The sequence below is a fragment of the Protopterus annectens genome, chromosome 1.part1 (assembly GCF_019279795.1).
Source record: "Protopterus annectens isolate FY-2018-M chromosome 1.part1, PAN1.0, whole genome shotgun sequence".
In the NCBI taxonomy this organism is placed as follows: Eukaryota; Metazoa; Chordata; order Ceratodontiformes; family Protopteridae; genus Protopterus; species Protopterus annectens.
The window spans coordinates 1604228707-1604255107 of record NC_056726.1 but is presented as its reverse complement, the minus strand read 5'-3'; the positions used below and the strand labels follow the sequence as shown (position 1 = coordinate 1604255107).

Below are 26401 nucleotides of genomic sequence, written 5' to 3'. Positions count from 1 at the left end.
GCTTCAACAACCTGCCACTCACAATCAATAACAAACCGACCACCCCCAGAACCACCCCCCTTCACATTTCACTATTCAACTTCAAAAAGATTAGAACCAAAGAGACAGAAACACAAATGGACCAAGTGTAAGCAGATACTCACCCAGACTCAGATAACCCAGAACCTTGGTTCATTCACCTTTGAAAGGACTTAATTTCCCTCTTTCTTACGCACATATACAATATCTGTTTAACTATTAAGACTATGCCTGAGATATGGAAAAAAGCAATAATCACTCCTATTCCAAAACTACCTAAGCCAACCCGTCCTATCTCAATCCTTCCCACTTTAGGTAAAATACTAGAAAAATTATCTACAGCCAAATTACTGCTAATTTACATTAAAACCATCTTCTATCCAGGAAAAAGCACAGATTCTGTTCCGGGCACAGTACCATAACAGCTCTCTACTCCCTCACAGATGACATACTATCTAATATGGACAAAGGTAACCTGACAGGAATGGTCTTTACTGACATCACAAAAGTCTTTGACCTAATTGATCATAACCTATAGTGGATATAAAACGTTTATACACCCCTGTTAAAATGCCAGGTTTTTGTGATATAAAAAAATTACACCACAATAAATAATTTCAAAACTTTTCCGGCCTTTAATGTGACCTATAACCTGTACAATTAAATTGAAAAACAAACAAATCTGTTAGGGGAAAAAATATAAAAAATGTACAATACGCTGGTTGCATAAGTGTGCATGCCCTTAAACTAATACTTTGCTGAAGCACCTCTAATTCTTTGTGTAGCTGACATGGTAATCTACAGGTCAAATAAATTCCACTCCTTTATACAAACTTAGCACAAGATAACCTTCAAACCCTTAACCAATGGCAAACAGACCAGAAGCTTAATGCCTCAAAAGCAATGCTATTTGGAACCATCCTACCACATCATCACATACCTTGGCATTTGGCTAGAACAATCTCTTAACTTTCAAATTCAAATCACATGCAAAAAGATCAGACCCACCTTTTCTGTCCATGCTAGCCAAAGCTGCTGTAGGCAAAGAAATACTCTTATCTGAACTTGAATATGAGGTACCCATAATAGCTGCAGCCTCAAAGAGGAAATGCTACCACCTTAAAAACTACCTTTGTTACAATCTGCCAGTCCATTACTAACTTCTCCATTAATGAACACCAGTGCCTAACTCTTTACAAAGCTAAATGGCTGCCAGTACATTTCAAAGCCAACCTCCTACTACTTCTTCTCTTTCGGCTGCTCCCATTAGGGGTCGCCACAGTGGATCACCTGTTTCCATTTCTTCCTGTCCTCTGCATCTTGCTCTGTCACACCAACCACCTGTATGTCCTTTCTCACCACATCCATAAACCTTATCTTAGGCCTTCCTCTTTTCCTCTTACCTGGCAGCTCTATCCTTAGCATCCTTTTCCCAATATACCCAGCATCCCTCCTTAGCACATGTCCAAACCAACGCAATTTTGCCTCTCTGGCTTTGTCTCCAACCCATCCAACCTGGGCTGACCCTCTAATATACTGACTCCTAATCCTGTCCATCCTTGTCACACCCAGTGCAAATCTTAACATCTTTAACTCTGCCACGTCCAGCTCTGACTCTTGCCTTTAGTTATTTGCACTGAATACTTTGATTCCTTTGCTAATTTTCTCCAATAATTTCCAGCCCCTTCTTGCCTATCTTCTATACCCCTACCTGCAGTCATTTATATTTGTAAAATATCCTTTCTCCATTCTTGTGTTGGCTTGGTTCTTAGAATACTTACTGCTACTTCATGGATATAATATTATATAAGGTTGTTGTTATTCTCCTTAAGGACCTGTATCCAATATTCTACTCTTTACTTATTTCTCAACCCCCCCAATCATCATCATGTATCCTTCTGCTTGTAAATGTATACAAACCTTAATTGCATAGCTCTAAAGTGCCCTTCATACCACCTTGTTCTATGGGTAGAATCAGCTTCTCCCACTTCCACTCCCAAATAAATTCCTCCAACTCATTATTAATTATATTAAAAAGGCTGCCACAAAACTTTCACCTGACATTTTATTAAAACAATAGCAGTAAGTGCTTTCCTCTTTGTGACATATGAACCACGACTTCATCAGACTGCAAAAAGCATTGTTGTATTAAGCAGATGAACATGTGCAAACATCATCCCATGAAAATTACTAACCAATGACAACATTACTTACCTTTGTAAAGGAAAAAATAATTATTACATTTACCTAAGACTTCTTTGGTATAAAATACAGTATCATTAAGACTAGCTGGGGTGGCCACGGTAGTGCAGCGGTTAGCATTGCTGCCTCACAGCAAGAGGTTCTCCGGTTCGATCCTCGGCTGGGGTGCCTTCTGTGCGGAGTCTGCATGTCCTCCCTGTGGTCACGTGGGTTTCCTCCGGGTGCTCCGGTTTCCTCCCACATCCCAAAGACATGCTCTAGGTGGATTGGACACTCTAAATTGGCCCTAGGTGTGAGTGCATGTGTGTGTGTGTGCCTTCGGTGGAAGGTTGAGCACCCGGCTGGCAACTCGACACCGTAAAACTCCACTGCCAATCATGAGCGGACAGGTGATCCACTGTGGTGATCCCTAACCGGGAAAAGCCGAAAGAAGAAGAAGGATTAAGACTAGCTGGCTCCAAAGCATTTAATCTCATCTGCCATTTCAATTCATTAACGTCCAAACAATTTTCTTGCCCCCCCCCCAATATCCTTCAACTGAAAATCAATACAAAAAAAAATTATATTTCATACAGTCTAAAATGTGTCTAAACAATGCATTTAAGTGGTCTTTCCTGGAAATAATCATATGCATGCTTGTAAATCCTGATCAGTAAAGCATGGGTGGTTCTACCAATAAAAATGATTTTCAGGCACTGCACAAAGCAAGGTAAACCTCAAGACCTGCATGTGAAAAAGCCAGGTGATCGTAAGATCTCTCTATAGCTGCAACATAGCACTTGGGGCTTGTGCAATAAAGCTACATTGTGTACAACTTCCAGACATAAATGTGACGAGCTTAGTAACAAGACAGTGGGGAACTAAATGCTGTCTGTTTTTACACATCTGCTTTAAACTCTTGCCTTTTTATCGATAAATTCTGGAATTTGTATCCAACATATTTTGCCAGCAAGTCACATGAAGCAACTACTCTCCAATTTTTCTAAAAATCTATTTCATAGAGAAATAGTCAATAGAAAACATGTGCACCATAGCCATCCTCCAGTACTGTGTCTTAACACCCTGTGCATCCAGAGAACTGCACTCACTATTATAAGCACAGAATCTAAAAAGGGTATCATCTACATTCTTACGAGGGTTTTAGCTCACTAAAACCTTTTCTTTCAAAAGCTCCTGTCCCATGAACAAGCACTTCTATTTCATTCATCAGACTTTAATTCCTTTAGGCTGTCTGAATCCTCTTGATTTTTTAAATTTCTTGAGTGCATGCTATCATAATGCAAAATATCATTACTACATGCATTTTTATAACCACTTTTTATGGCTAACACCCATCATGAGTTTTATAAACTTGTACAATTAAAAATTCCATCCTTTCAGCTGATATCTTAGACTTTATTTTCCAAATGTTTATAGTACTATAATGACTTTTTTCCAATGCAAATCTGATTATGTGGTTTACCTTGCTTTGTACAGTGGCTGCAAATTTTTTTATGTTAGGAAAACCACCTGTGTTTTATGGGTCAGGATTTACCAGCATACATACTTTATGTTATTTCCAGGAAAGGCCAATTGAATGCTTTGTTTAGACACACTTTAGTGTGGCCAAGTGACATTAAATACTTTGGAACCACCTTGTCTTCATGATGCCATTAATTTTATATGTATTTTAATGTATTTTATGTATTTTATATGCCTTACCCGTATATAAAACTAAAGGTACTACAATATTTTCACTGCTTGTATTTAGAGTTTCCAGTTTCTCAATTTTTGTACTATCCTTTTCTTAGTTTCTTCCCACATGCTGCCATAACAGAAGCCTTTTTAATCGATACTGTTAAGTACTTCATTTTATCATGTCACCATAAATATGGGTATTGCTGAACCATTTCATGCATGGAACAATAGTTCACCGCTACAGCCTTTGTTTTATCGTCATTAATTTTACATCTCAAAAAAACTTGACACTGTCTCAAAATGGTCCACAACACTGACATGTCTTTTTCTGGATCTATCAAGTATAAAATAATACCCTCTGAAAATAATGCCTACTTTCTAGGCCAGATTAGTCTGGTACATTTGCCAGTATTAGGCTTCTAGGCATAAGTCAGCACATGCACTACCCTGGTTTGGTACAAAGAGTCCATGGCCATTACCAAAACTGAAAAAGAATGTGGTTAGATGAAGGGAATGACGATCTGAGTGAGACGTGCAAGAAGGATGAGACAGATGGGTCGCAAAGGGCCTCAGACATGCAGACTTCTCCAGAACATCAGCCCAGAGCAGCAGAAACCACACTTGAGAATGTCAAAATAGGGCTACCAGAATGACTTTGGTCTTATTCTGCCTGTCTTTCTATATACATTTTGGAATAAGGGGAAATAGTGGGGTGTAAATGTGGTATTAGAGCTATATCTGGATGACAGAATTCCCACAATATTCCCCTGCTGGAGGGTAAGGAAAAATAAGTTTCTGCATTTGCTACTGGGTAAGGATGCAAAGAGATTGCAGCAGGGCTTCCTTTAGTGAAAGAAAATCTCCTGTACTAGGGATGGGTTGAAGGACTAAAAACAGGCATCAATAAGCAGTGACTGACCCTCTCTGCTAGAGACCTGACTGCCCAAGAATGACATTAGCCATCAGAAAGAAGTTTGCTGAAGTAGTGAATTTCTATACTTTCATCACTTCTAAACAGAGAAGGCAAAAGTAAATTCCTCAGAATATTGCTATGTTGTTGGTATGAAATACTATACCACTTTGGAGCACAGCCTGAAAGGTGCTTAGAGAAAGATGGCCTGCTTTTGGAGCACAGGCTGAAACGTGTTTAGAGAAAGATGGTGTGCTCTTTGTCTCTAGAACATTTATGTATATACTGGCCTGTATCAGTGACTATAAACCTTGGGCAGTCTGCTTCTGACAGTGCCTTCCATCCTACATCAGAAGTGTCTATGGTGACCACTACTACAGAAGTGGGAACTTGGAGTGGACTCCTCAGAGTTAGGTTTAGATTGTGGAACTGCCATTTTCAATATGACCTGCAATCCTTGAAAATCCTGATGTGTTGTGTCAAGGGATCTGCTAACTAGGACGACTAAAGTTTCAAAGTCCATTGCAGAACTCAGATGTGCAACCTCATATAGGAACCACATACATAACTGCACCCACTAGATTTAATGCTTTCAGAAAATGTGTTTGCCTGAGAGCAACTAATCTGAAACACCAAGTTTTGTAATGGAGGGATCCTGTTAAAAGGAAGTACTGCTCTGCTGAACAGTGTCCAGCCCATAAACGTCAGCATTGGAAAGGGCTCCAGCTGTGGCTTTGCAGTCTACACTATTATTCCCAAAGACTGGAAGAGACTCAGAAGTGAACCCTGAGCAGAGGTCAACCTATTCTGTGTTGGAGTGGCTATGAGCCAATCATCCAAGTAAAGAAATACCTGTATCCCTTGCAGGCTATGGTTCACTTCAACTACTGGCATGCCTTTGGTAAGGACACTGGCAGTGGGAAGTCCAGAACTGGTCATGTCTGGCTTCTACCTAGAAATGCAGAAACCCTCTGGATTCTTGGCAACCTTCATGGATAGACAGGCAACTTGGATGCCCACAGGGAAGATCCAGTCTCCTTCTGACAGCGTGGGAAGGAGGAATTACAACACGGCCATCGGAAAGGTTTCTTTGGGGATAAATTCATTTGGAACATTGAAATGGAGTACTGACTTAAGGTCCTTTGTCTTTTATGGGTAGTGTAAAGAATATGTAGTAATAACCTGATTCTTTCTGGTCTAGTGGGTATCTTGGATGAGACTTTTCTACACGACACTTGGCAACTCTTTTCATGCTGTGTTCTTCTGATGGGGAGGACATCTGACAAAGGGAAAAAGAGAGGGGTTGAGGAGTGATGCAGAAGGCAATCATACAGTGTCTGGATATCACTGTCCTTATTCCTTTGCCCTGTGAGATGGCCTGTCTTGCTTACAAATGGAGGGACAGTCAGCCACAAAAGCCAACAAAGTATGCTAGTCAGGCAAGTTGAATAAACACACTTTTTAAATACACACTACCTCATGAGCAACCCAACACTGAAAACATCTCCCTCTTTAGATAAACTCTTAAACAGCATCTCTGAAAGAAAGCACAGTGTAAATGCTTCACTGACAAAGGCTAATTAACTTGTCCTCTAATGCTTCTAGAACATTCCATTTTAAATTAGTTTTCTGGCAACAGCAAGCAGAATTAGACTTAGTGATTCTTATGCTGAATTAAACCTTGTCCTAACTTTCTGCTCCCTTTGTTTTTCTTTAATGTATGTACACATTTTATAAAGTAAATTACACAAACCTTCCTCATAAAAAGAATACAGGATGTTAACGTCTTATACAGATCGCCTCAAAGCCCCGTCTCTATGCTCAGTTTCCTATAGGCTGCTGAAAGGTGATCTATGCCTGGTATACACGTCATCCTTGGATCCCACTCTGATGGACCTTATGCACATCCACAAAATGAACAGCATCAGAAGTATGAGATTTAAGGACCTAAACTTTACGTACAACTTAAATAGGACATGTTGGAGTGGCAGGTATGTATCTCAGAAAATTCTACCACCACCACAAAAAAACAAACTCCAATGCACTGACCTCCTCAACTGCTTCAACAACCTGCCACTCACAATCAATAACACAAACCGACCACCCCCAGAACTACCCCCCTTCACATTTCACTATTCAACTTCAAAAAGATTAGAACCAAAGAGACAGAAACACAAATGGACCAAGTGTAAGCAGGTACTCACCCAGACTCAGATAACCCAGAACCTTGGTTCATTCACCTTTGAAAGGACTTAATTTCCCTCTTTCTTACGCACACATACAATATCTGTTTAACTATTAAGACTATGCCTGAGATATGGAAAAAAGCAATAATCACTCCTATTCCAAAACTACCCAAGCCAACCCGTCCTATCTCAATCCTTCCCACTTTAGGTAAAATACTAGAAAAATTATCTACAGCCAAATTACTGCTAATTTACATTAAAACCATCTTCTATCCAGGAAAAAGCACAGATTCTGTTCCGGGCACAGTACCATAACAGCTCTCTACTCCCTCACAGATGACATACTATCTAATATGGACAAAGGTAACCTGACAGGAACGGTCTTTACTGACATCACAAAAGCCTTTGATCTAATTGATCATAACCTATAGTGGATATAAAACGTTTATACACCCCTGTTAAAATGCCAGGTTTTTGTGATATAAAAAAATTACACCACAATAAATAATTTCAAAACTTTTCCGGCCTTTAATGTGACCTATAACCTGTACAATTCAATTGAAAAACAAACAAATCTGTTAGGGGAAAAAATATAAAAAATGTACAATACGCTGGTTGCATAAGTGTGCATGCCCTTAAACTAATACTTTGCTGAAGCACCTCTAATTCTTTGTGTAGCTGACATGGTCATCTACAGGTCAAACAAATTCCACTCCTTTATACAAACTTAGCACAAGATAACCTTCGAACCCTTAACCAATGGCAAACAGACCAGAAGCTTAATGCCTCAAAAGCAATGCTATTTGGAACCATCCTACCACATCATCACATACCTTGGCATTTGGCTAGAACAATCTCTTAACTTTCAAATTCAAATCACATGCAAAAAGATCAGACCCACCTTTTCTGTCCATGCTAGCCAAAGCTGCTGTAGGCAAAGAAATACTCTTATCTGAACTTGAATATGAGCTACCCATAATAGCTGCAGCCTCAAAGAGGAAATGCTACCACCTTAAAAACTACCTTTGTTATAATCTGCCAGTCCATTACTAACTTCTCCATTAATGAACACCAGTGCCTAACTCTTTACAAAGCTAAATGGCTGCCAGTACATTTCAAAGCCAACCTCCTACTACTTCTTCTCTTTCGGCTGCTCCCATTAGGGGTCGCCACAGTGGATCACCTGTTTCCATTTCTTCCTGTCCTCTGCATCTTGCTCTGTCACACCAACCACCTGTATGTCCTTTCTCACCACATCCATAAACCTTATCTTAGGCCTTCCTCTTTTCCTCTTACCTGGCAGCTCTATCCTTAGCATCCTTTTCCCAATATACCCAGCATCCCTCCTTAGCACATGTCCAAACCAACGCAATTTTGCCTCTCTGGCTTTGTCTCCAACCCATCCAACCTGGGCTGACCCTCTAATATACTGACTCCTAATCCTGTCCATCCTTGTCACGCCCAGTGCAAATCTTAACATCTTTAACTCTGCCACGTCCAGCTCTGACTCTTGCCTTTTTGTCATTGCCACTGTCTCCAGACCATATAACATAGCTGGTCTCACTACCCCTCTTGTGGACCTTCCCTTTCACTCTTACTGGTATCAGTCTGTCACAAATCTCTCCTGACGCTCTTCTCTACCCACTCCACCCTGCCTGTACTCTCTTCTTCACCTCTCTTCCACACTCGCCATTACCCTGAATGGTTGCTCCCAAGTATTTAAACTCATTCACTTTCACCAACTCTACTCCCTGCATCCTCACCATTCCTCTATCCTCTATACTCCCTGCATCCTCACCATTCCTCTATCCTCTATCCTCCCTCTCATTCACACACACATATTCTGTCTTGGTCCTGCTGACTTTCATTCCTCTCCTCTTTAAAGCATATCTCCGCCTCTCCAGGGTCTCCTCCACCTGTTCCTTACTCTCACTACAGATCACAATGTCATCTGCAAACATCATAGCCCACGGGGACTCCTGTCTGATCTTGTCTGTCAACCTATCCATCACTAAGATCACTAATTCACAAAGCCTTTTCTCCTGTGACTGCTTCCACTCTCACTCATAAACCTTTCTCCAAACCCCCCATATATAATCTCAGGGGTATCTATCCATCTCAACCTACCCCAATAACTGTAAAAACAAAACTTCATTGCACTGACCATGCATTCTCCATCCAAGCAACTAAACTTTTGAACTCCATTCCACTCTCATTAAACAATGTCCAAATGTACTTGGACTTCAGACAACAGCACAAGGAACACCTCTTCACCTACACAAACTGCAGTTTCACTCACACAAGTCATAATAAGTGAACCATCTCACTGGTACCCCTTTATCCCTTAGTTCCTCCTTCCTGATCTCATCTTGTCCTCCCCTCACTTACTGCTTCTCATTAATCCTACCTGCATCTTTTCTTAGCATCTTTCAAGCTTCTCTCTTTTCTACTGTTCTTCCCGTTGCATGCCTCTCTCTCTATTTAATTGCATCTGCCCATGTGAGATCCTCTCATGCAACTATTCTCACTTGGCTCTTCTGCTACTCCTTTAGCATAAGTTGTCACAGTCACTATGGCTACATCTTATACAAAAAGCTCTGATAACCATAATTCCATCTTTCCATCGATGTTTTGACTTTGTAAAATGCTTCTTGGGCTAAATGTTGTAGGGTACTTTTCCATCTTTAAATATGTGTATGTTTCATAGTGTATCCTTGTATCTGTAAATATGTTTGTTCATTTCTTATGTGATCCTGTTTACCCAGGTGTCTGCAAATGGTCCACTGAGATCAGTGTATTACCTCTGTAAACAAATATGAATAAATAAAATAAAATAAAATCTCATTCTATAGAGTAGACATCCCATCTATGTGAAGCAGATTACATCCCTAACCCTATTTTAGGATAACCAGGACCATTGGATGGGAAATCGAAAATTCACACCCAGGAACTTATACCCGTGTTTCTGATGGACAGAGACAACCATTAAATCATGACATAGCCACCACATACCCTTTAGAATAACCTCTATGGCACAGTAACTCATGTGATACATTTGAGGTGCATCACTTCTGTAGCTATTCTTACAAAGGCCCTAGTGGTTGTTAGCCTAGTATAAACTAGTGAACTTACTACATCCCTGTATTGCCTAGTAATACTTTTTTGTTATTATGGCTATCATTAATGTTTGGGTTGTGATTGAAAAGGGTCACTGGACCAGCTGATATACCTGGATAAACTGAAATAAAATGTTCAAATGCCTTGATTCCTTATCTTGGGGATACAAAGCCGGACTCTGTGGTTTTGCAGCCTTTGTAAAAGCAGCGGCAGGAATAACATTGCAACTGGAAGCCTCTATCCACCAGGTCAAGTCTTTGGAAGGTCTGAGAATCCCATTTGGTTGTCTTAGGACAAGTGCCACAACATCTGGGTTTTCCCACTCAGATTTAAAAGCAAGCCATACCACTGTATCACTAGGAAGTCTGGGGATCAGGAAGACCTTCTGCAGGACATTTTGCAGACAGGTTGTGGGATACGTGGGCCATCCAGCTCCCTGTCGTAATTCCAAGAAATGTAAGTGCAAGTCCTGGAATTAAGAAAAAAGCAGTCCAAAAATAAACAACAGCAGCAAATGTTGAATATTGCTGTTCTTCAAACCTTTTTTTTTTCTTCCTATATACACACACACACACACACACACACACACACATATATATATATATATATATATATATATATATATATATATATACAAACTCCAAGATCACCATACTTTGGAAGATAGAACAATTCCCAGAAATGGAAACCCTGAACTTAGTATATGTAACCCCACATTTCTGGTTATTCAGTCTCAGTACTCAAGGACTTGCACAAACTAGTCACAGGGTATCATAGGGTTTGCAGGGGCATCCTCCTCTCTGTGTCTTCCCTCATCTTTGGGTCACATGAGAGGAATGATGAGGAATCAGCACTCTCGTCATCCTTGACAACTCTGGGGGCACATTCAAGGACAGTCCAACGGCCTCTCATTCTTCATACCAGACGGGTAATAATCTGAAAACAGCCAGCAAAAAGTTTTCAGCACCTCCGTCTTGCTGACTAAAAAGTTGAGTGGTTAAAGGTCCAGACAAAGAAAAAGTACAGTTGTGTACACTTACCATAAATGTAGAAGTTCGAGTGCATTCACTGTTGCAGTCCTCACATATGGGTTATCCGGCTCCTGGTAGCCTTCAGTCGGCCCAAACACCAGAGTCCTTGGCATATGACGTCAGCTGCCACCGGTTGTAAAACTGATGTCGGACAGTCAGGTATAAAAGGAGGCAGGTGATGCCATTTCCTCAGTTTTTCTTGCCTCAACTGTCAGGAGTCCCCAAAAGAAGGCTAACCCAGGAAGGTAGCACCCTGGACACATGTCATACAAAAAATAAAAATATATATAGTCTGTGCCTTAGGAAAAAAGGGGGAATGGATGGTAGGAAACCAGGACTGCAACAGTGAATACACTCGAACATCTACATTTATGGTAAGTGTATGCAACTGTACTATGTTCTTCGTGTTTCACTGTTGCAGTCCTCACATATGGGTTGATTCCCAAAGCACAGGAAAAAGACAAAGGGGGGGGGATCACAGATTAAGGGTTGGTAAGGAGGCCCTGCAAAACTGCAGAGGCAAAACCAGCCCTGGATTTAGAAAACAAGGGTAGATTGTAATGCTTTGTGAAAGTATGGACAGAAGACCAAGTAACTGCTTCTAGAATGTCCTTGGTAGGCACACCTCGCAGAAAGGCTGCAGAGGTAGAGGCTGCTCTAGTAGAATGGGTCCCAATTCCCTGAGGGGGAACCTTCTCATGATGCAGGTAACAAAAGTGAATACAATGAGCAATCCATTTGGAGATGGTTTGTTTTGAAATAGCTTTACCCAGAGCCCCAGGAGCAAAACTAACCAATAACTGTTCAGATTTTCAAAAGGATTTAGTCCTAAGTAAAATCTCAGCTGTCTATGCACATCAAGAGAGTTCACAATCCTTTCCTCTTTATTTTGGGGATTGTTGAAAAAAGTAGGCAGGTGAATAGCCAGGTTAAGGGTTAGACTGGAAACCACCTTGGGCATAAAGGAGGGATTGGTTCTGAGAGAAACCCGATCTGAGTGAAAAATAATGAAAGGTTCTACTGCCATTAAGGCTTGCAGCTCAGATACCCTTCTAGCTGAAGTAATAGCTAAAAGGAAAGCAGTCTTCCAGGAAAGAAATTTCAAATCTGCAGAGGCAGCTGGTTCAAAGGGAGGCAGACTAAGTTTTTCCAATCCCAAGCAGGAGTAGAAGCTCTTCTGGGAGGTCTAAGGTTACTAGCTCCCCTCAGGAACTGCTTCATCAAGGGGTGAGAAAAAATGGGTTGCTCAAAAGAACAATGAGCCAAAATTGCTGAAGCGTAAATTTTGATTGAAGAAAAGGAAAGTCCACCGTTAAGCAATCCTGCTAGGTAGTCAAGAATGAGTGAAAGAGAAGGATGAGAAGAGTCTTCTCCTTTAGCCAGCATCCAAGAGCAAAATCTCTTCCAGTTAACTGCATAGGATTTTCTTGTGCTAGGCCTCCTGGCCTCATGAAGAACTTCAACCACCAGTTGGGAAAGATTTGAAGTATTAGTCAGGCAGTTAAATGCAGAGTTTGAAGATGAGGATGAAGAAACTTTCCCCCTCCCTGAACCAACAGATCTCATACCAGGGGAAGATGCCAAGGCTGAGCCTGTGAAAGGCTGCGAAGGAGGGGATACCAATGCTGCCTGGGCCAATCTGGAGCTATCAGAATAGCCTTTGGTTTTTCGTCCCTTATCTTTAGTAGCACTCTGGGAAGAAGAGACAGAGGAGGGAATGCATAAACTGAGAGATGTGTCCATGGGAAGGACAACGCATCCACCCTCCAAGCTTTGTTGTGAAACTCCCTGGTGCAGAAGGTTGGAAGGAGATGACTGGTGTGCGAGGAGAAAAGATCCAATGATGAGTGATGTGATGGAAAATGTCCCTGTTCAGTTGCCACTCGTGAGGATCCAGAACATGTCTGCTCAAATGATCCACCAAGGAGTTTAGCCTCCCTGGAAGATACTGGGCTATTAGATGCAAGTCCATGGATGCTGCTATGGACCACAGTCTCATGCTTTGTCTGCACAAGGGGTAAGAGTGAATCCCCCCTTGCTTGTTGATGTACCACATGACTGTGGTATTGTCTGTCCTGATCAGCAGAGTCCCAGGGTAGAGTAGGTCATTGAAAGCCAGCAAGGCCTGCTGCACTGCCATCAATTCTTTTACGTTTATGTGCAGATGAATCTGCTGGGTGCTCCAAGTCCCCTGTATGCCTCTGTCCTCCAGATGAGCCCCCCCATGCAACATCTGAAGCGTCTGTGGTGAGAGTCTGGCTGGCAGGCGGAAAGGCAGACCCTTGTTCTGAGAACAGGCTGTTGCCCACCAGAGGAACTCCATTTGTAGACAGGGAATCAGGGGAAGAATCAAGTCTAAGTCCTGTGTGTGTTGACACCAAAGATTCTTGAGGTACCACTGAAGTTTACTCATATGCAGCCTTGCATATGGGATCATCAAAATACATGAAGCCATGAACCCCAGTGCTTGCAGGAATTGCCTTGCAGAGAGCTGGGTCATGCTTGCCAAGTTCATGAAGTAAGCGGAAAGATCTTCTTGGTTCTGTTGAGGGAGGAATACCATCTGGGTGGCTGTATTCAGACTCGCTCCCAGGAAAACAATCCCCCTTGAAGGAACCAACTTTGACTTCTTTTCATCGAGAGTGCAACCCAAAGAGGTGAGATTGTTCTTCACAAAATCCAAATCCTTTTCTAGTTGTTCTGGGGAGTTTGCTTGAATGAGACAGTCATCCAGGTAAGGATAAATGTGAATGTTTCCCTGCCTGCAAAAAGCAATGGCTGGAGCCAGGCACTTCGTAAAAACTCTGGGAACAGTAGACAAGCCAAAGGGAAGTGTAGAGAATTGAAAGTGTTGCTCCCCAGCCCTGAAGTGAAGGAACTGCCTGCAACATTCCCTTATTGGGATGTGCAGATAAGCCTCCTTTAGATCCAAAGTTACCAGTCATGAATCCTTGCCCAGCATTGGTAGTAACTGAAGGGTGAGCATCTTGAATTTGGGAATCACCAGAAAAGTGTTTAGAATGGACAGATCCAGAATAGGGTGCCATGTGCCCCCTTTCTTGGGTACCAGCAAAAGCCTTGAATAAAAACCTAGGCCTGCTTGTTTTGCAGGAACTGGCTCAACTTGGTTTACTATATTGAGCACCCATTTGTTGTCTGTGATGGTAGACCATACCTCTGCGAACCTGGCTAACCTTCCCCCCAAAGGAAACCCAGAGGTAGGCACAAGAAGGCCAGAGTCATAGAGAATGTTTGCTTTGGGAAGCTGGCTTAGAACTCCCCGATTTAGCAGAAGAAGAATGCCATTGTTTAGCCCTTTGAGGGGCGGAAGCCTGCCCTCTGGAAGATCTGAAACCCCTAGGCCTAGAGCGACCCTGCTTGCCAGGATCAGGGAAAGACCAATTCTTGGAAGGATAATGTCTACTAAACCAAGGAGGCTGAACTTGAAGGAAATCTTTTACAGCTTGCATAGATTTTTGCCTTATTCTCCAACTTCTTTAGTACCTCCTCAGCCTTATTGCCAAAAAGATTGTCCTTGTGCAATGGAACATCCAGCAATTTAGATTTAACTGGTTTAGAAAGAGGCTGCTCCCCGATCCAAGCATGCCTTCTAATTACTGAACCAGTGGCTGCTGCTCTGCAGGAAGCTTCCAAAGTGTCAAAACCACAATTAAGTGAATGCCTATTAACTAAAGAGGTATAATTCAGTAAGTCTTGTAAATCTTTGTTCTCCGTCATGGAAGGAATATCTCCAAGTTTACCCTTAACAGCCTCCAAAGTATGCTGCTGATACTTAAGCATGTGAAAAAGACAATTCAAGGATCTAATGGCAAGAATTGCAGAAGTATAGACTTTTTTACCACACCTGTCCAAGGCCATAGATTCCTTATCAGAAGGCACAGAGTTTTTAGCAACAGTAGCCTTAACACCCTTGGGGCCTTGAGAAATAATTTCTGGATCAGAAGTAGGGTTTTTAAAAAGGAATTGATGAGATTCGGGAACCCTGTAATACCTATCTGGTTTTCTGGGGGCAGGAGGAACAGAATTAGGAGTTAAAGAATTTTCCATGAAAACATCATCAACAACTTCCAAAACTGGAGGTATAGCCAAGGTTTTATGCTGTGGCAAATCTAAAAATTCCCTGATTATTTTCTTAGACTGTGGAAAATCCTGACATTCCCATTTAAAATGCTCCCTAAGAGTATTCAAAGGAATAATCCTCAGAAGGGGAGGCAGAAGGGATAGAGTCCTCAGCATCAGAATCCTCAAAGCCAGAAAAAAGTTGAGAATTTCCTTCTTCACTAGCACACATACTGGAAATCTCAGAATCTGAGACAGACAAAAAATCAGGAGCTAATTCCTTAGCCCTCTTTGAAGGGGGGGGAATGAGAGCCCCTAATCAAGGAAAGAAGATCACCAGCCATCTTTACCAACTGGGACTGAGGTACAGGAGGGGAGGCCGAAGCCTGGTTGTGAGTAGATTTGCAGCTGGAAGGTTTACTAGCAATCTAGAGGGACTTTGGAGGCCTAGCAACTGCAGAAGTCTGAATTAAGATAGTCGGTCTGGTTCTGGTCTCATGTCGAAAATAAGCGTCAGAAGCCAGTGCCTGCAAACTGGCTCCGGACCCATCTGAGGCGGCAACAGGCGGAGTGTCTGAAGACAAAATAGCAGCCTTTGGCATGGAGGACTCTGTAAAGGTCTTAGCAGAGGCTTGCAGCTGAAAATCTGCGGGCTGCGAAAGCGCCTCACTGACTACTGCTGTGCTGACAACCAATTTCACCAGTGCGTTGTCAGTAGATTTAACCCTAAGCCTGTCATAGTCGTTATCTTTGCGCTTCCTAGGTATATCCGAAGTTGGGAGACCAGAAGATGCCATTCCGACGAACTTAGCCCAGACTCCGAAATGCTTATACAAAATCTTAGCTCTACGGTGTTTAGTACGCGGGTTAATGGCAACACAGTGATCGCAGTTAGGGATAACGTGCTCAAGGCCCAAACAAGTTATACAATAGGAATGGAAATCATGGTGCAGAATCTGTTTTCCACAGGCAAGACAGTTATTAACTTTATCTGACATTCGTTAAAGCAAGAAAAGAGGATCCCCAACAGGGTACTTATTTGATGGCGTCTTCAACTTGGTAGTCAGATAGCAAAATGAAGGTAAATGGCCGACAGGCACTAGTGCAAATTGCATCTGCTTTGGGCTCCACGGCAAGAAAGACTGAGGAAATGGCGTTGGCTACCTCCTTTTATACCTGATATTCTGACATCAGTTTTACAACCAGCGGCAGCCAACATCATATACCAAGGACTCTGGTATTCAGGCTGACTATGGGCTACAGGGAGCCGGATAACTCATATGTGAGGACTGCAACAGTGTAACACAAAGATCATGTCTCTTGACAAGGCCAAAGTCATAACGGAAAAAAGGCACTAATGGCAACATGCATGGTGTAGCTTGATCACCGACGGTGTCAAACAATACTCATTACTCAATGTCTATACCACACTGAAAATCAAGGGCAATGGCTTTTGCTGTCCAAAGTCAAAAATGGCTGAGAACAATACCAAGTGAATCAGCACTGGGTCTAACATTGTAGCCCAAACCTCTACAATGGGACTAACACATCCATCAACCTTGGGACTGACATTGACAAACCTGGCCCTGATGGTCAGAAAGTCGACCCTGCTGACATTTATATCAGCATCAATAATGAGGACATTGAGACTGACTCTGACCATGTACCCCTTATCTGCAAACCCAGAGGGGCTCTTGACACTGGCAGCAGATTGACTATGACTATGTGCCCCTTATCTGTAAACCCAAATGGACTCCTGACACTGGCAGCAGACTGACTCTGACTGTGTACCTCTTGTCTGCAAACCCAAAGGGACTCCTGACACTGGCAGCAGACTGACTCTGACTGTGTACTCCTTATCTGCAAACCCAAGGGGACTCTCTGACACTGGCAGCAGACTGACTCTGACTGTGTACCCCTTACCTGCAAGCCCAAAGTGACTCCTGACACTGGCAGCAGACTGACTCTGACTGTGTACCCCTTATCTGCATACCCAAAGGGACTCCTTACACTGGCAGCAGTGCTGTCAAAGTCGATGACATCACAGCAAAGTCAATATCAAAGGGGCCAACCTCACAGGAAGCAGGCCTGGCACTGACACCACAGCAGCACCAACAGATTTGTCAACTCTGATACTGGCACCTGTTTGTTCGATTCCGCCTCAATGAGGCTGGCACTACAATAGGGTCCAGTGAGGAGAACCAGGATATTCTGGCTGCAATAACAGGCAATGAAGACATGCATCTGTTCACCCTGGTAACAGAGAGGGAAGAGACAAGAGTCTTCTTTTACTGAACCTTTATAAAAGCTTCCATCATCTTTTCACAGTCAGTCTCAACAGGAAAAGTCAGGCAGTATCTGAAAGACCTTGCAGTTGATGGTCTTGACCCTAACATGTTGCACTCCTCTGAATCTGATAAAGTCACACCATCCACTCTAACCAATTTTACAAAAGATGTAATAAGAATTTGAAAATAATTACAAAAAAATATTATCAGGTAATGAAGTCGATTTTCCTCCATTCTAGGTTTCTTAGGCTGAAGACTGGAGAGGAATCTCTCATGTTGTCAGTTGCATGAATCTTCTTTTTGTTCTAATCTTTATATCTGGGATAAATATTCCTAATAATCATGGTTTTGGATCTTGAGGCTGAAGAAGCAAAATCCAAAATAGTGATCAGGGTTGAAGCTCTGTCAGGAGTGGACACAGGGCCTACTTCTGTTTTTAACAACTTAGTGTACATTTCCATCTTTAATGACTGTGGTAGTAAACAGTTTACATATATTAGAAGTAGAATAAAAACTCTCCTCATTCAAGCAATAAACACAAATATTTTTTTTTTATCTTAAGACAGAAAATTGTGATAACATTTTTATTTTTATATGCCTTGCTCTCCGTTTTAGCAAACTGTCCACAACAGTAAATAATCAAATAACAGTAACACCAACTCTGAAAAAACTTTCAGAAAACAAAACAATATCAGAGCAGTAAGCTTTGTATAAATGAGAGGGCATGCTGAGAAAAAAATGCCAAAACCTATGGAGGGGCAGTTCGCATCTGTAGAACTCTCCAGGAAAAAAATAATAAAAATGACATGACTTGAACAGTTTACCAGGATGACTGATAGATGAAAACAAACAGCCTAAATTTAAAATCAAACTGCAAAGTTTTTCTTCTCACAGAATAATATTTTTTTAAGTAGCACATGACGATTTCCCTGATGCTTCAGCTCCGACATGTAGTGAAAGGTATAATCATATGTAAAAGGGGCAGGGACTGTAGGCTAGGAATGTTTGACATGAGAAGCTGTCCAATGCCTAGCAGCAGCATTAGTCCTACTGTTAATGAGTTTAGGTGTCCTCATACCAGATCTAAGCTTGTCAGAATCAGATGAAGGCTTCACTGTCAAACCCTAAAGAAAACTATTGACCACAGAACACTGCTTTAATCTGTAGAAACATGATGCATTACTAAACAAAGGAAGGCAATAGTAGAGGTTTACCTGGTATCCCAGTTGTCTGATCCAGGGTCATACTTGTAGGTTGGCTGGAAAGTAATCTTTCCCTCTGTGAAACCTTCAAAAACATTCTGTTTCTCCATCTGCTGACTGAGCTATTAAAATAATAGTCACAAATTAATTCAGTCAACATCACTGGACAAAGACAACACAGCAACATCTACTTTCTGTGAACAAAACATATTTTAAACAGCCTTAGGTATTAGGTTAATATCCATCCCTACTGATTCAAGTTTTTACAAAGTATAAGCCTTCCAGCCTGTCTACCTCAGTTTCTATCAGCAACTCAAACAGCCTTAGCTACTATGTGCTAGAATTTCAATTAAAGGTCAACATATTTACTGTGGTTTTATTTTAGTAAATAAATCTCTTTGCAGAATGTTTAAAACATTTTTTTTGTTTGCATATGAATATCATTTCATGATGTCTTTTTCTTTTGTATGTTTTCTAGAAACAGGTACTGTTGGGGGGTGGGTCTTTCTGGAAATAGGTGTAAATTTCCAAAATTACTGGCTGTACCAATTACCGAAGAATCTTTCTCACTGCACAGACCAGTCCTGATGGCCTCCATGTCTCTAATTTTTGATTATAACCGAGTCTGAGAAATGTGCAGTATATAACTTTCGCTAGTCAGTTATATCTCCTGCAGTATAATATGGTTCAGTAACAACCAGTGATTCCAAAGAATTCCAAATTTAGTGCTTAATTTAAAGGTGTAAGCACCATCTAGGCCTATGGCTTTTCCACTTCAAAGCTGTTCTTCTAGGAAACCATCTTATAAAATGCATGGTAGTTGCTTCCTCCCTTTCTTAATAAATGTGAAGCCCTGTCTTCATCTACTACTAAAAGTGAAAATAAATATACTTAAATAATAATTTTGGACATTGTTCTTTCGCTGCTTCCATCATGTCCTCTTTTCGTCCTTAATACTCCTAAGTTTTTCCCATATTTCTCTTCCCACATACACAAAAAATTGCAAACAAATTTTAGTATGAACAGAAATGCTACCTAAAATTCAGTGGTCCCATAAACAGGCAGATAAGTTCAGCCATCTGAAGGCAGTCTCCAAAACCCTAAGTTCTGCTTTAGGTGTTAGTTGGAAAGGTCTAGTACACCACTGATGGGTTGATAAATATCTCCTTCTAAGACATACTTTACATACATTTGCTGGCAATTGCACCAGTTTGCTCATTTACAGTGAGAATATCCCCACAAAGAATTTGTTTTTTAATTTCTTTTGAACATTAATTTATTTTTAAATACTAAACTATCAAAAACTATAAGTATAAAATAAAAAATGAAAACAGAGGATACCAAGGCGAACTGGATAGTTAAGCTTTCATTCTTTATTGATACTAGAACTTCTTCAGAACTAAATGGTCGCACACCATGTAACAGATATAAATAAATAGTGATACAGTAAATACAATATTGTGATGCTGTAATTGGATAGGAAGAAAACAAGGAGACTATACTCTAATAGGTTGAACCAAATGAGCCAATAAGAAAACAGCAACAACAGGGTATATCAAATGGAAATAGGAACAAAGCTATTACACTGATAGGTTAATATTGAAAAAGCTGAACTAAAATAGGATTCGTATACCAATACTAGCAGAGAGCTATCATTGCTATAATGAAATAAATATAAAAGTGGGATGGCAACACAAGACAGCCATCTCAACATAAATACAAAAAGTCGTGGGACACAACTAACACAAAACTGGAGTGCTGTACAATAATAGGTTGAAATCACAAAAAATGATCCATGACAGGCTGAAATTACGAGCAAATAATCAGAAACTGAAACTGCAGGCACAATCCAATGATATTAGAGAAACAAGTCCAATGCCAATAGGTGGAAAAAAGAAGTTATGTACTCACCATAATTTTCTGTCTGAGTAGTTGTACTTCATTTGTCTTCAACCTGTGGGAATATGGATCCGTATCAGATCTGAGCCGGCAAATATTACTAGCATCAGCTCTGAGCTCCGGACTCCTCCCCTTACCCATAATACACCTCAACTGCCTTCCATCCCCAGGTCGAGTTTGCTGAACTTATACTTAGAACCCGACCTGATAACATACTTTGACCTATACTGCTGCCTGTAGGCTGAACATACACCAAGGTCCGGGGGGAAGGAGGGAGGGATGGTTGAAGACAAATGAAGTGCAACTACTCAGATGGAACGCTATGGTGAGTACATAACTTCTTTATCTGAAGTAGTTTACTTCATTTGGTCTTCAACCTGTGGGACAGAGTCCCCAGCTACTAAAACTCCTGGGAGGCCCTCTTGGAAGGATATTCCTGAGCACCACGGAGCCAAAGGATGCTCTCCTTCTAGAAGTCAAATCCAATTTGTAATGAGAAATCAATGTATGAGATGAGGACCAAGTAGCTGCAGAGCAAATGTCATCCAAAGACATTAGGGGGCGGCGCAGTGGTGCAGTGGTTAATGTTGTCGCCTCACAGCAAGAGGTTCACCGGTTCGATTCTCGGCTGGGGTGCCTTCTGTGTGGAGTTTGCATGTTCTCCCTGTGTTCGCGTGGGTTTCCTCTGGGTACTCCGCTTTCCTCCCACATTCCAAAGACATGCATCTGGAGCATTTCTCCCCGGGCCTCCACTGAAAACAGGCTCTGTGGAACCTAGTCAGACTTTCCCGGTCAACAAATGATAAATAAATAAGACACTCTAGACCAAAAAGCTGCAGACGTAGCCATGGACCTAGTGGAATGAGCTTTTACCTGACCTGGAGGAGACATGCCTCTTGTCCTTATAGACCTGCAGGATGCATGAAGAAATCCATCTAGCTACAGTGACCTTGGAAACAGGTTTCTCCAAAAGGATCTATAGAAGGAAACAAACAATCAGATTTACGAAAATATTTTGTCCTGTGTAAACAGAATCGTAACTGTCTATGAACATCCAACATGTGTAGATTGTATTCCATCCTGTTCATAAAATTGGGAAAGAACACAGGCAAATTTATAGTCTGATTGATATTGACTGGTGATGCCACCTTAGGAAGAAAGGATGGATTGGTTCAAAGGAAAACTCTATCTTTATGAAACATCATGTACGGAAGTTTGATGGACAAGGCCTGTAATTCTGAAACCCTTCTAGCAGAGGTAACAGCTACCAGAAAAGCTGTTTTCCATGATAGAAATTTTAGACCTGCAGTTACGGCAGGCTCAAAAGATGGAGCAACCAGAGCTTGGAGAACCATAGTAAGGTCCCACGGGGGAACAGAATCTTTGACCGGGGGGCTAACAAAAAGGTGCCTTTGATAAAGGCTTTACACAGTCTGGAAGACGCTAAGGATGCAGAATTCTCGCCCACATGAAAATGGAAAATGGCAGCCAACTGAACTTTGACAGTAGAAGAACTAGGTCCGTGCTGGAAAATATCAGCTAGAAAATTAAGAATAGTGGAAATAGGAGCTGTGAAAGGGTCTAAACTCCTCTGAGAGGCCCAGAAAGAAAAACGTTTCCACTTGCTGCGATAAACCTTTCTGGTTGAAGACTTATGAGCAGTTACCAAAATAGATCTAACTAAGGAGGAAAGTCCGGGAGTCCTAGCAATTACGGGAACTGGAGCAGCCAAGCCGTGAGCTTCAGGCTGTTCAGACGTGGATGAGGCACCCCCAAGGGGCGTGAAATCAGATCCTGAATGGGATCTAGGATCCAAGGTGGAGCCAGAAGGTGAGACCAAAGGAAGGGAAACCATACCTGGTGAGGCCAGAATAGGGCAATGAGGATCACCTTGCTCCCCAGTCAACAAGCTTTCTGCAGAAACCTCAGAATGAGAGGTACTGGCGGGTAAGCATATAGAAGACCAGGAGGCCAAGCATGAACTACAGTATCTCTGGGGGACTCCCCCAGCAGGGAGTTCAGAGTGAAAAACCTGCTGTATTTCGCATTGGAAGGAGATGCGAAGAGATCGCAGAAAGGATGACCCCACTTGCTGAAGATCTGTTCCGCTACTGACAGATTCAAAGACCACTCATAAGGCATCAGAATGGTCTGACTTAGCCTGTCTGCTAGAATGATGAACCATCCCAGAATGTGCATTGCGATAAGAGAGCGACCACTGGAGATCACCCATTCCCACACTCTCATGGCCCCGCGACAAAGAGGGTAAGATATGGTCCCTCTCTGTTTGTTGATATACCAGACTACTGACATGTTGTCTGACTGAATGGCAATTGTCCCCAGAGGGAGAAAGGCATGAAGGGCTTGCAACACTAGAAGGACCACCCTCATCTCTAGGACACTGATATGCAAGCTGGTCTCTATGGGGGACCACAGACCTTGGACTGTCCTGCCCGAACAATGCACCCCCCACCCGAGTTGGGAAGCATCCGTGGTCACTGTGGTTTGGGCCAGGCTGGAACAAAGGGTCGTCCCACCAAAATGTCCGGAGAGCTCATCCACCATATGAGGGACGACTGACACACTTGACTTAGGTGAATAGGATAAGTTAGTGGTAATTCCAACAGGGACCACTGAACCGCTAGAGTCCACTGAAGAATCCGCATGTGGAGCTGAGCACACAGAAGAAGAGTTACGGTCACCAACATTGAGCCTAGGGCCCTCAACACTGACTCCACTGTTGGAAGGTGAGAACAGTAGATCACGGAGACATGAATCCTGAGGTTCTGAACTCTCTCTCAGGTCAGGAATACTTTGCACTGAAGTATATCTATCCTGGCACCAATGTAGCCTTTTACCTGTACAGGCTCTAGGAGAGATTTGGATGTGCTGATTGTGATACCCAAACTCAGGGCAAGTGTCAGAAAGTAATCCCTGGTTTGGGAAAGTAGACACCTGGTGGGAACAGTGACGAGCCAATCACCCACTTACAGATAGACCTGAATACCCTGAAGCCTCAGGTGAGCCACTACAACCGCAGTCACTTTGGTAAACACCCTGGGAGCTGTGATGAGACCAAAGGGTAGGGCTCGAAATTGATAATGATTGGCCCTAGCCAGAAGCAGAGGCACCTCCTGGAGCTTCTGTGCATTTTTATGTGATAGTAAGCATCTTGGAGGTCTAACGAGCACATCCAGTCGCTCTCTTGCAGGTAAGGCATGATGGACTGTAGTGTGACCATCCAGAACTTCTCTTTTGCAGCTGACAGGTTCAGGGTAGAGAGGTCCAGAATGGGCTTTAAGTCCCCCATTTTCTTTGGCACCAAAAAGAACCTGGAGTAGAAGCCCAAACCAGACTGATCTGGGTGGACGGTTTTGATGGCTCATTTTTCTAGCAGCTTGGAAAGTTCCTGTGCTGCTGCCTCCCTTTGTGTGGGTGGAACATCCAGGAGGTGTTTGGGAGATATGGAGTAATCCACAAAGGGGATAGAATATCCTCTGGATATGATTTGAAGCACCCATCAGTCCATTGTTATGGACTCCCATGCTACTGGGTGCAAGGACAATCGTCCACCGAATGCCTCCAGAGTAGAGCAGCCAGGCAACCCCTCAGGGTGGCTGCCAGGGTATGTCCGAGAACGGTTCTTGAGACGCGAAATTTTGTGGACCCCCCTCTGCCTCTGGGCCAGCATCCATTCGTTCCCCATCTGCCTCTAGGGGAAGAACAGCCCTGAGTGTTCTGGGAATACTGAGACTTCCAGAACCATATCTTCTTTTGCCCTCTCTGGTTCTGGGGAAAAGGACCTTTGAGGGTTAGAGAAGAGGATCCCGACGGGAGACAGTGTCTTCCCGTCCTTCTCACTCTGGACTAGTGTCTCACCGATGGTCTTACCGAAAAGTGTCGAGCCGTCATAAGGGGCATTGGCAAAGGACGCCTTAAAGGGTTCGGTAAATCGACAGAACCTGAGCCAGGCATTACACCTCATGGACACGCCAGACCCAGCCACCTTAGCCACTCCTTCCGTATAATGGGAGAGGAGTCGCAACGACATATTTGATACCGCTTTCAGAGTGGCCATTTTCACAGAGAACGAAGCCTTGTCCTCCCATGATATGGACTTGTGTGGAGACTCCTCAAGCTCCTTTACTAGATCGCGTTGGAGTCTAGTGACATGGGCCAAGTAATTCAGCTCCCAGATCGAAAAGGTAGCTGAAGCATACACCTGCTATCATAGGCGGTCCATCATCCATGACTCGAGTCAGAAGGTGGCCCCAGAGATAGATAGTTCCTCTTCAGTGGGCTGCTGCTGCATACCCCATGTCCACAGGGGAGCCCTTATTCCAGGATGACCTGTCAATGGGGGGACTTAAAATTTTATCGGGGTGCTTGGGGATAGGCTCCACTGTATCTGGTTCCTTCTACGCATGCGAGCTGATCAAATCCACTAAAGGATCCACAGGAGGGGACATCCAGGAAGTAGACAGGCCCATACCGAAAGCCTCCAGGAACACAGACACATCAGAGGAGGGCTTCAGGGCAGACCAACTTCGGTGCTGGTGCAGGATCTCCATGATGTATCCAAAAGAGACATCCTTGGGAGGTGATCTTGGGGAGCCCTCCCCATCATCTAAATCTGTGTCCTCGGTTAGGGACTCGGAGGAGTCCAACTGCCTCCTCTTGCATGTATGCTTGTGAGGCACATCTCCAGGGGGACTCTCAGGGGAGCACTCGTAAGCCATCTGTTCTCCTCTGAGGAAACCGTATGGGGCTCTTCAAGCACGGGCTGTCCCTCTGGTAAGACAATGGGGACCATAGACAGAGTTGAGGGGGCGGTCAGGGGTCTCAGTCTGATGGAGAGGACCCTCTCTACCACAATGAACTCGGAAGGAGAGCGGACCTCCTGGGAAGCTAATAAGGAGGCCGGTGTCCCTGGGTCCGACACGAGAATCAGAGCCTGTCCTGAAGTGGACAGAGCTCCGAGGGAGGGGACCTGGCCCGACAATGTCGGAGCCAATGGAAAAGGTTCCACTCCCTTGGATCTGACACCCATGCTCCGGCTCCGAGAGTGGCTCGTCAGATCAGAGACGCTCCAGGCAGCTGTCGGCATCAAGTAAACAAGGACCGTCTGCGCCAACCCCCTGACTAAGGCCAACCTCGGATCCGAATAGTCTGAAGTAGAAGGTTGGATAGGGGAAGTAGAAGGTTGGATAGGGGAAGGAGAAATGGGTTGAAAAAAAGGAAGCGAACTCCGCCCTCCAGAGGGAAGGGGGGCTGGCAAGACCCCCATCTGTATCTGTGTATGGATAAAGCACCTCATCATCTTATCCAGATCCATATCCGATAAGGAGCGGGTTGACCATGATGAGGCACGGACTCTGACCTGGTGGGTCGGGGGAACCGAGGCCCGGGAGACTGGACGTGCCTCCTCCAGCTCTGGGTAGAACCTCGGAGACCAGAGCTGAGGGGAGTCATAGATCCCTGCTGACTTGCTCGGAGAAGCGAGGGCTGAGGACCTCTTCCTCTTTTCCTTCATCTTCGACTCTCTCTCCCATTCTCTACCTCTCCTCTGCTCTGCTACCACAGGCTTAGATGCAGGAGTTTGAGTCCCAGCCTGGGAGGGAGAGGAGGCCAGAGGAAGAGAAGCAGGAGAGGCAGTCACAGCAGCCGCTGAGACTGAAGCTGAAGATGAGGAAGGATGATCAGTAGCAGGCAGAAGACCTTTGAGGGCCAACTTGGCCTTCCTATCTTTTAAAGCTCAGGGGTTGAACTCCACACAAATGGAGCAAACCAC

General features: G+C 43.2%; 1 protein-coding gene across 4 annotated transcripts in view; it reads right to left on the bottom strand.

The window, feature by feature from the left end:
* The window catches only part of INPP5B (inositol polyphosphate-5-phosphatase B), a 2334801-nt gene that overhangs the window by 313300 nt on the left and 1995100 nt on the right, over positions 1-26401 (bottom strand). For all 4 annotated transcript variants that reach the window (XM_044083533.1, XM_044083543.1, XM_044083552.1 and 1 more), the window contains one exon: positions 18724-18833. In XM_044083533.1, coding sequence (XP_043939468.1) covers positions 18724-18833 — 110 coding nt within the window. The remainder of the gene's footprint in view (positions 1-18723; positions 18834-26401) is intronic.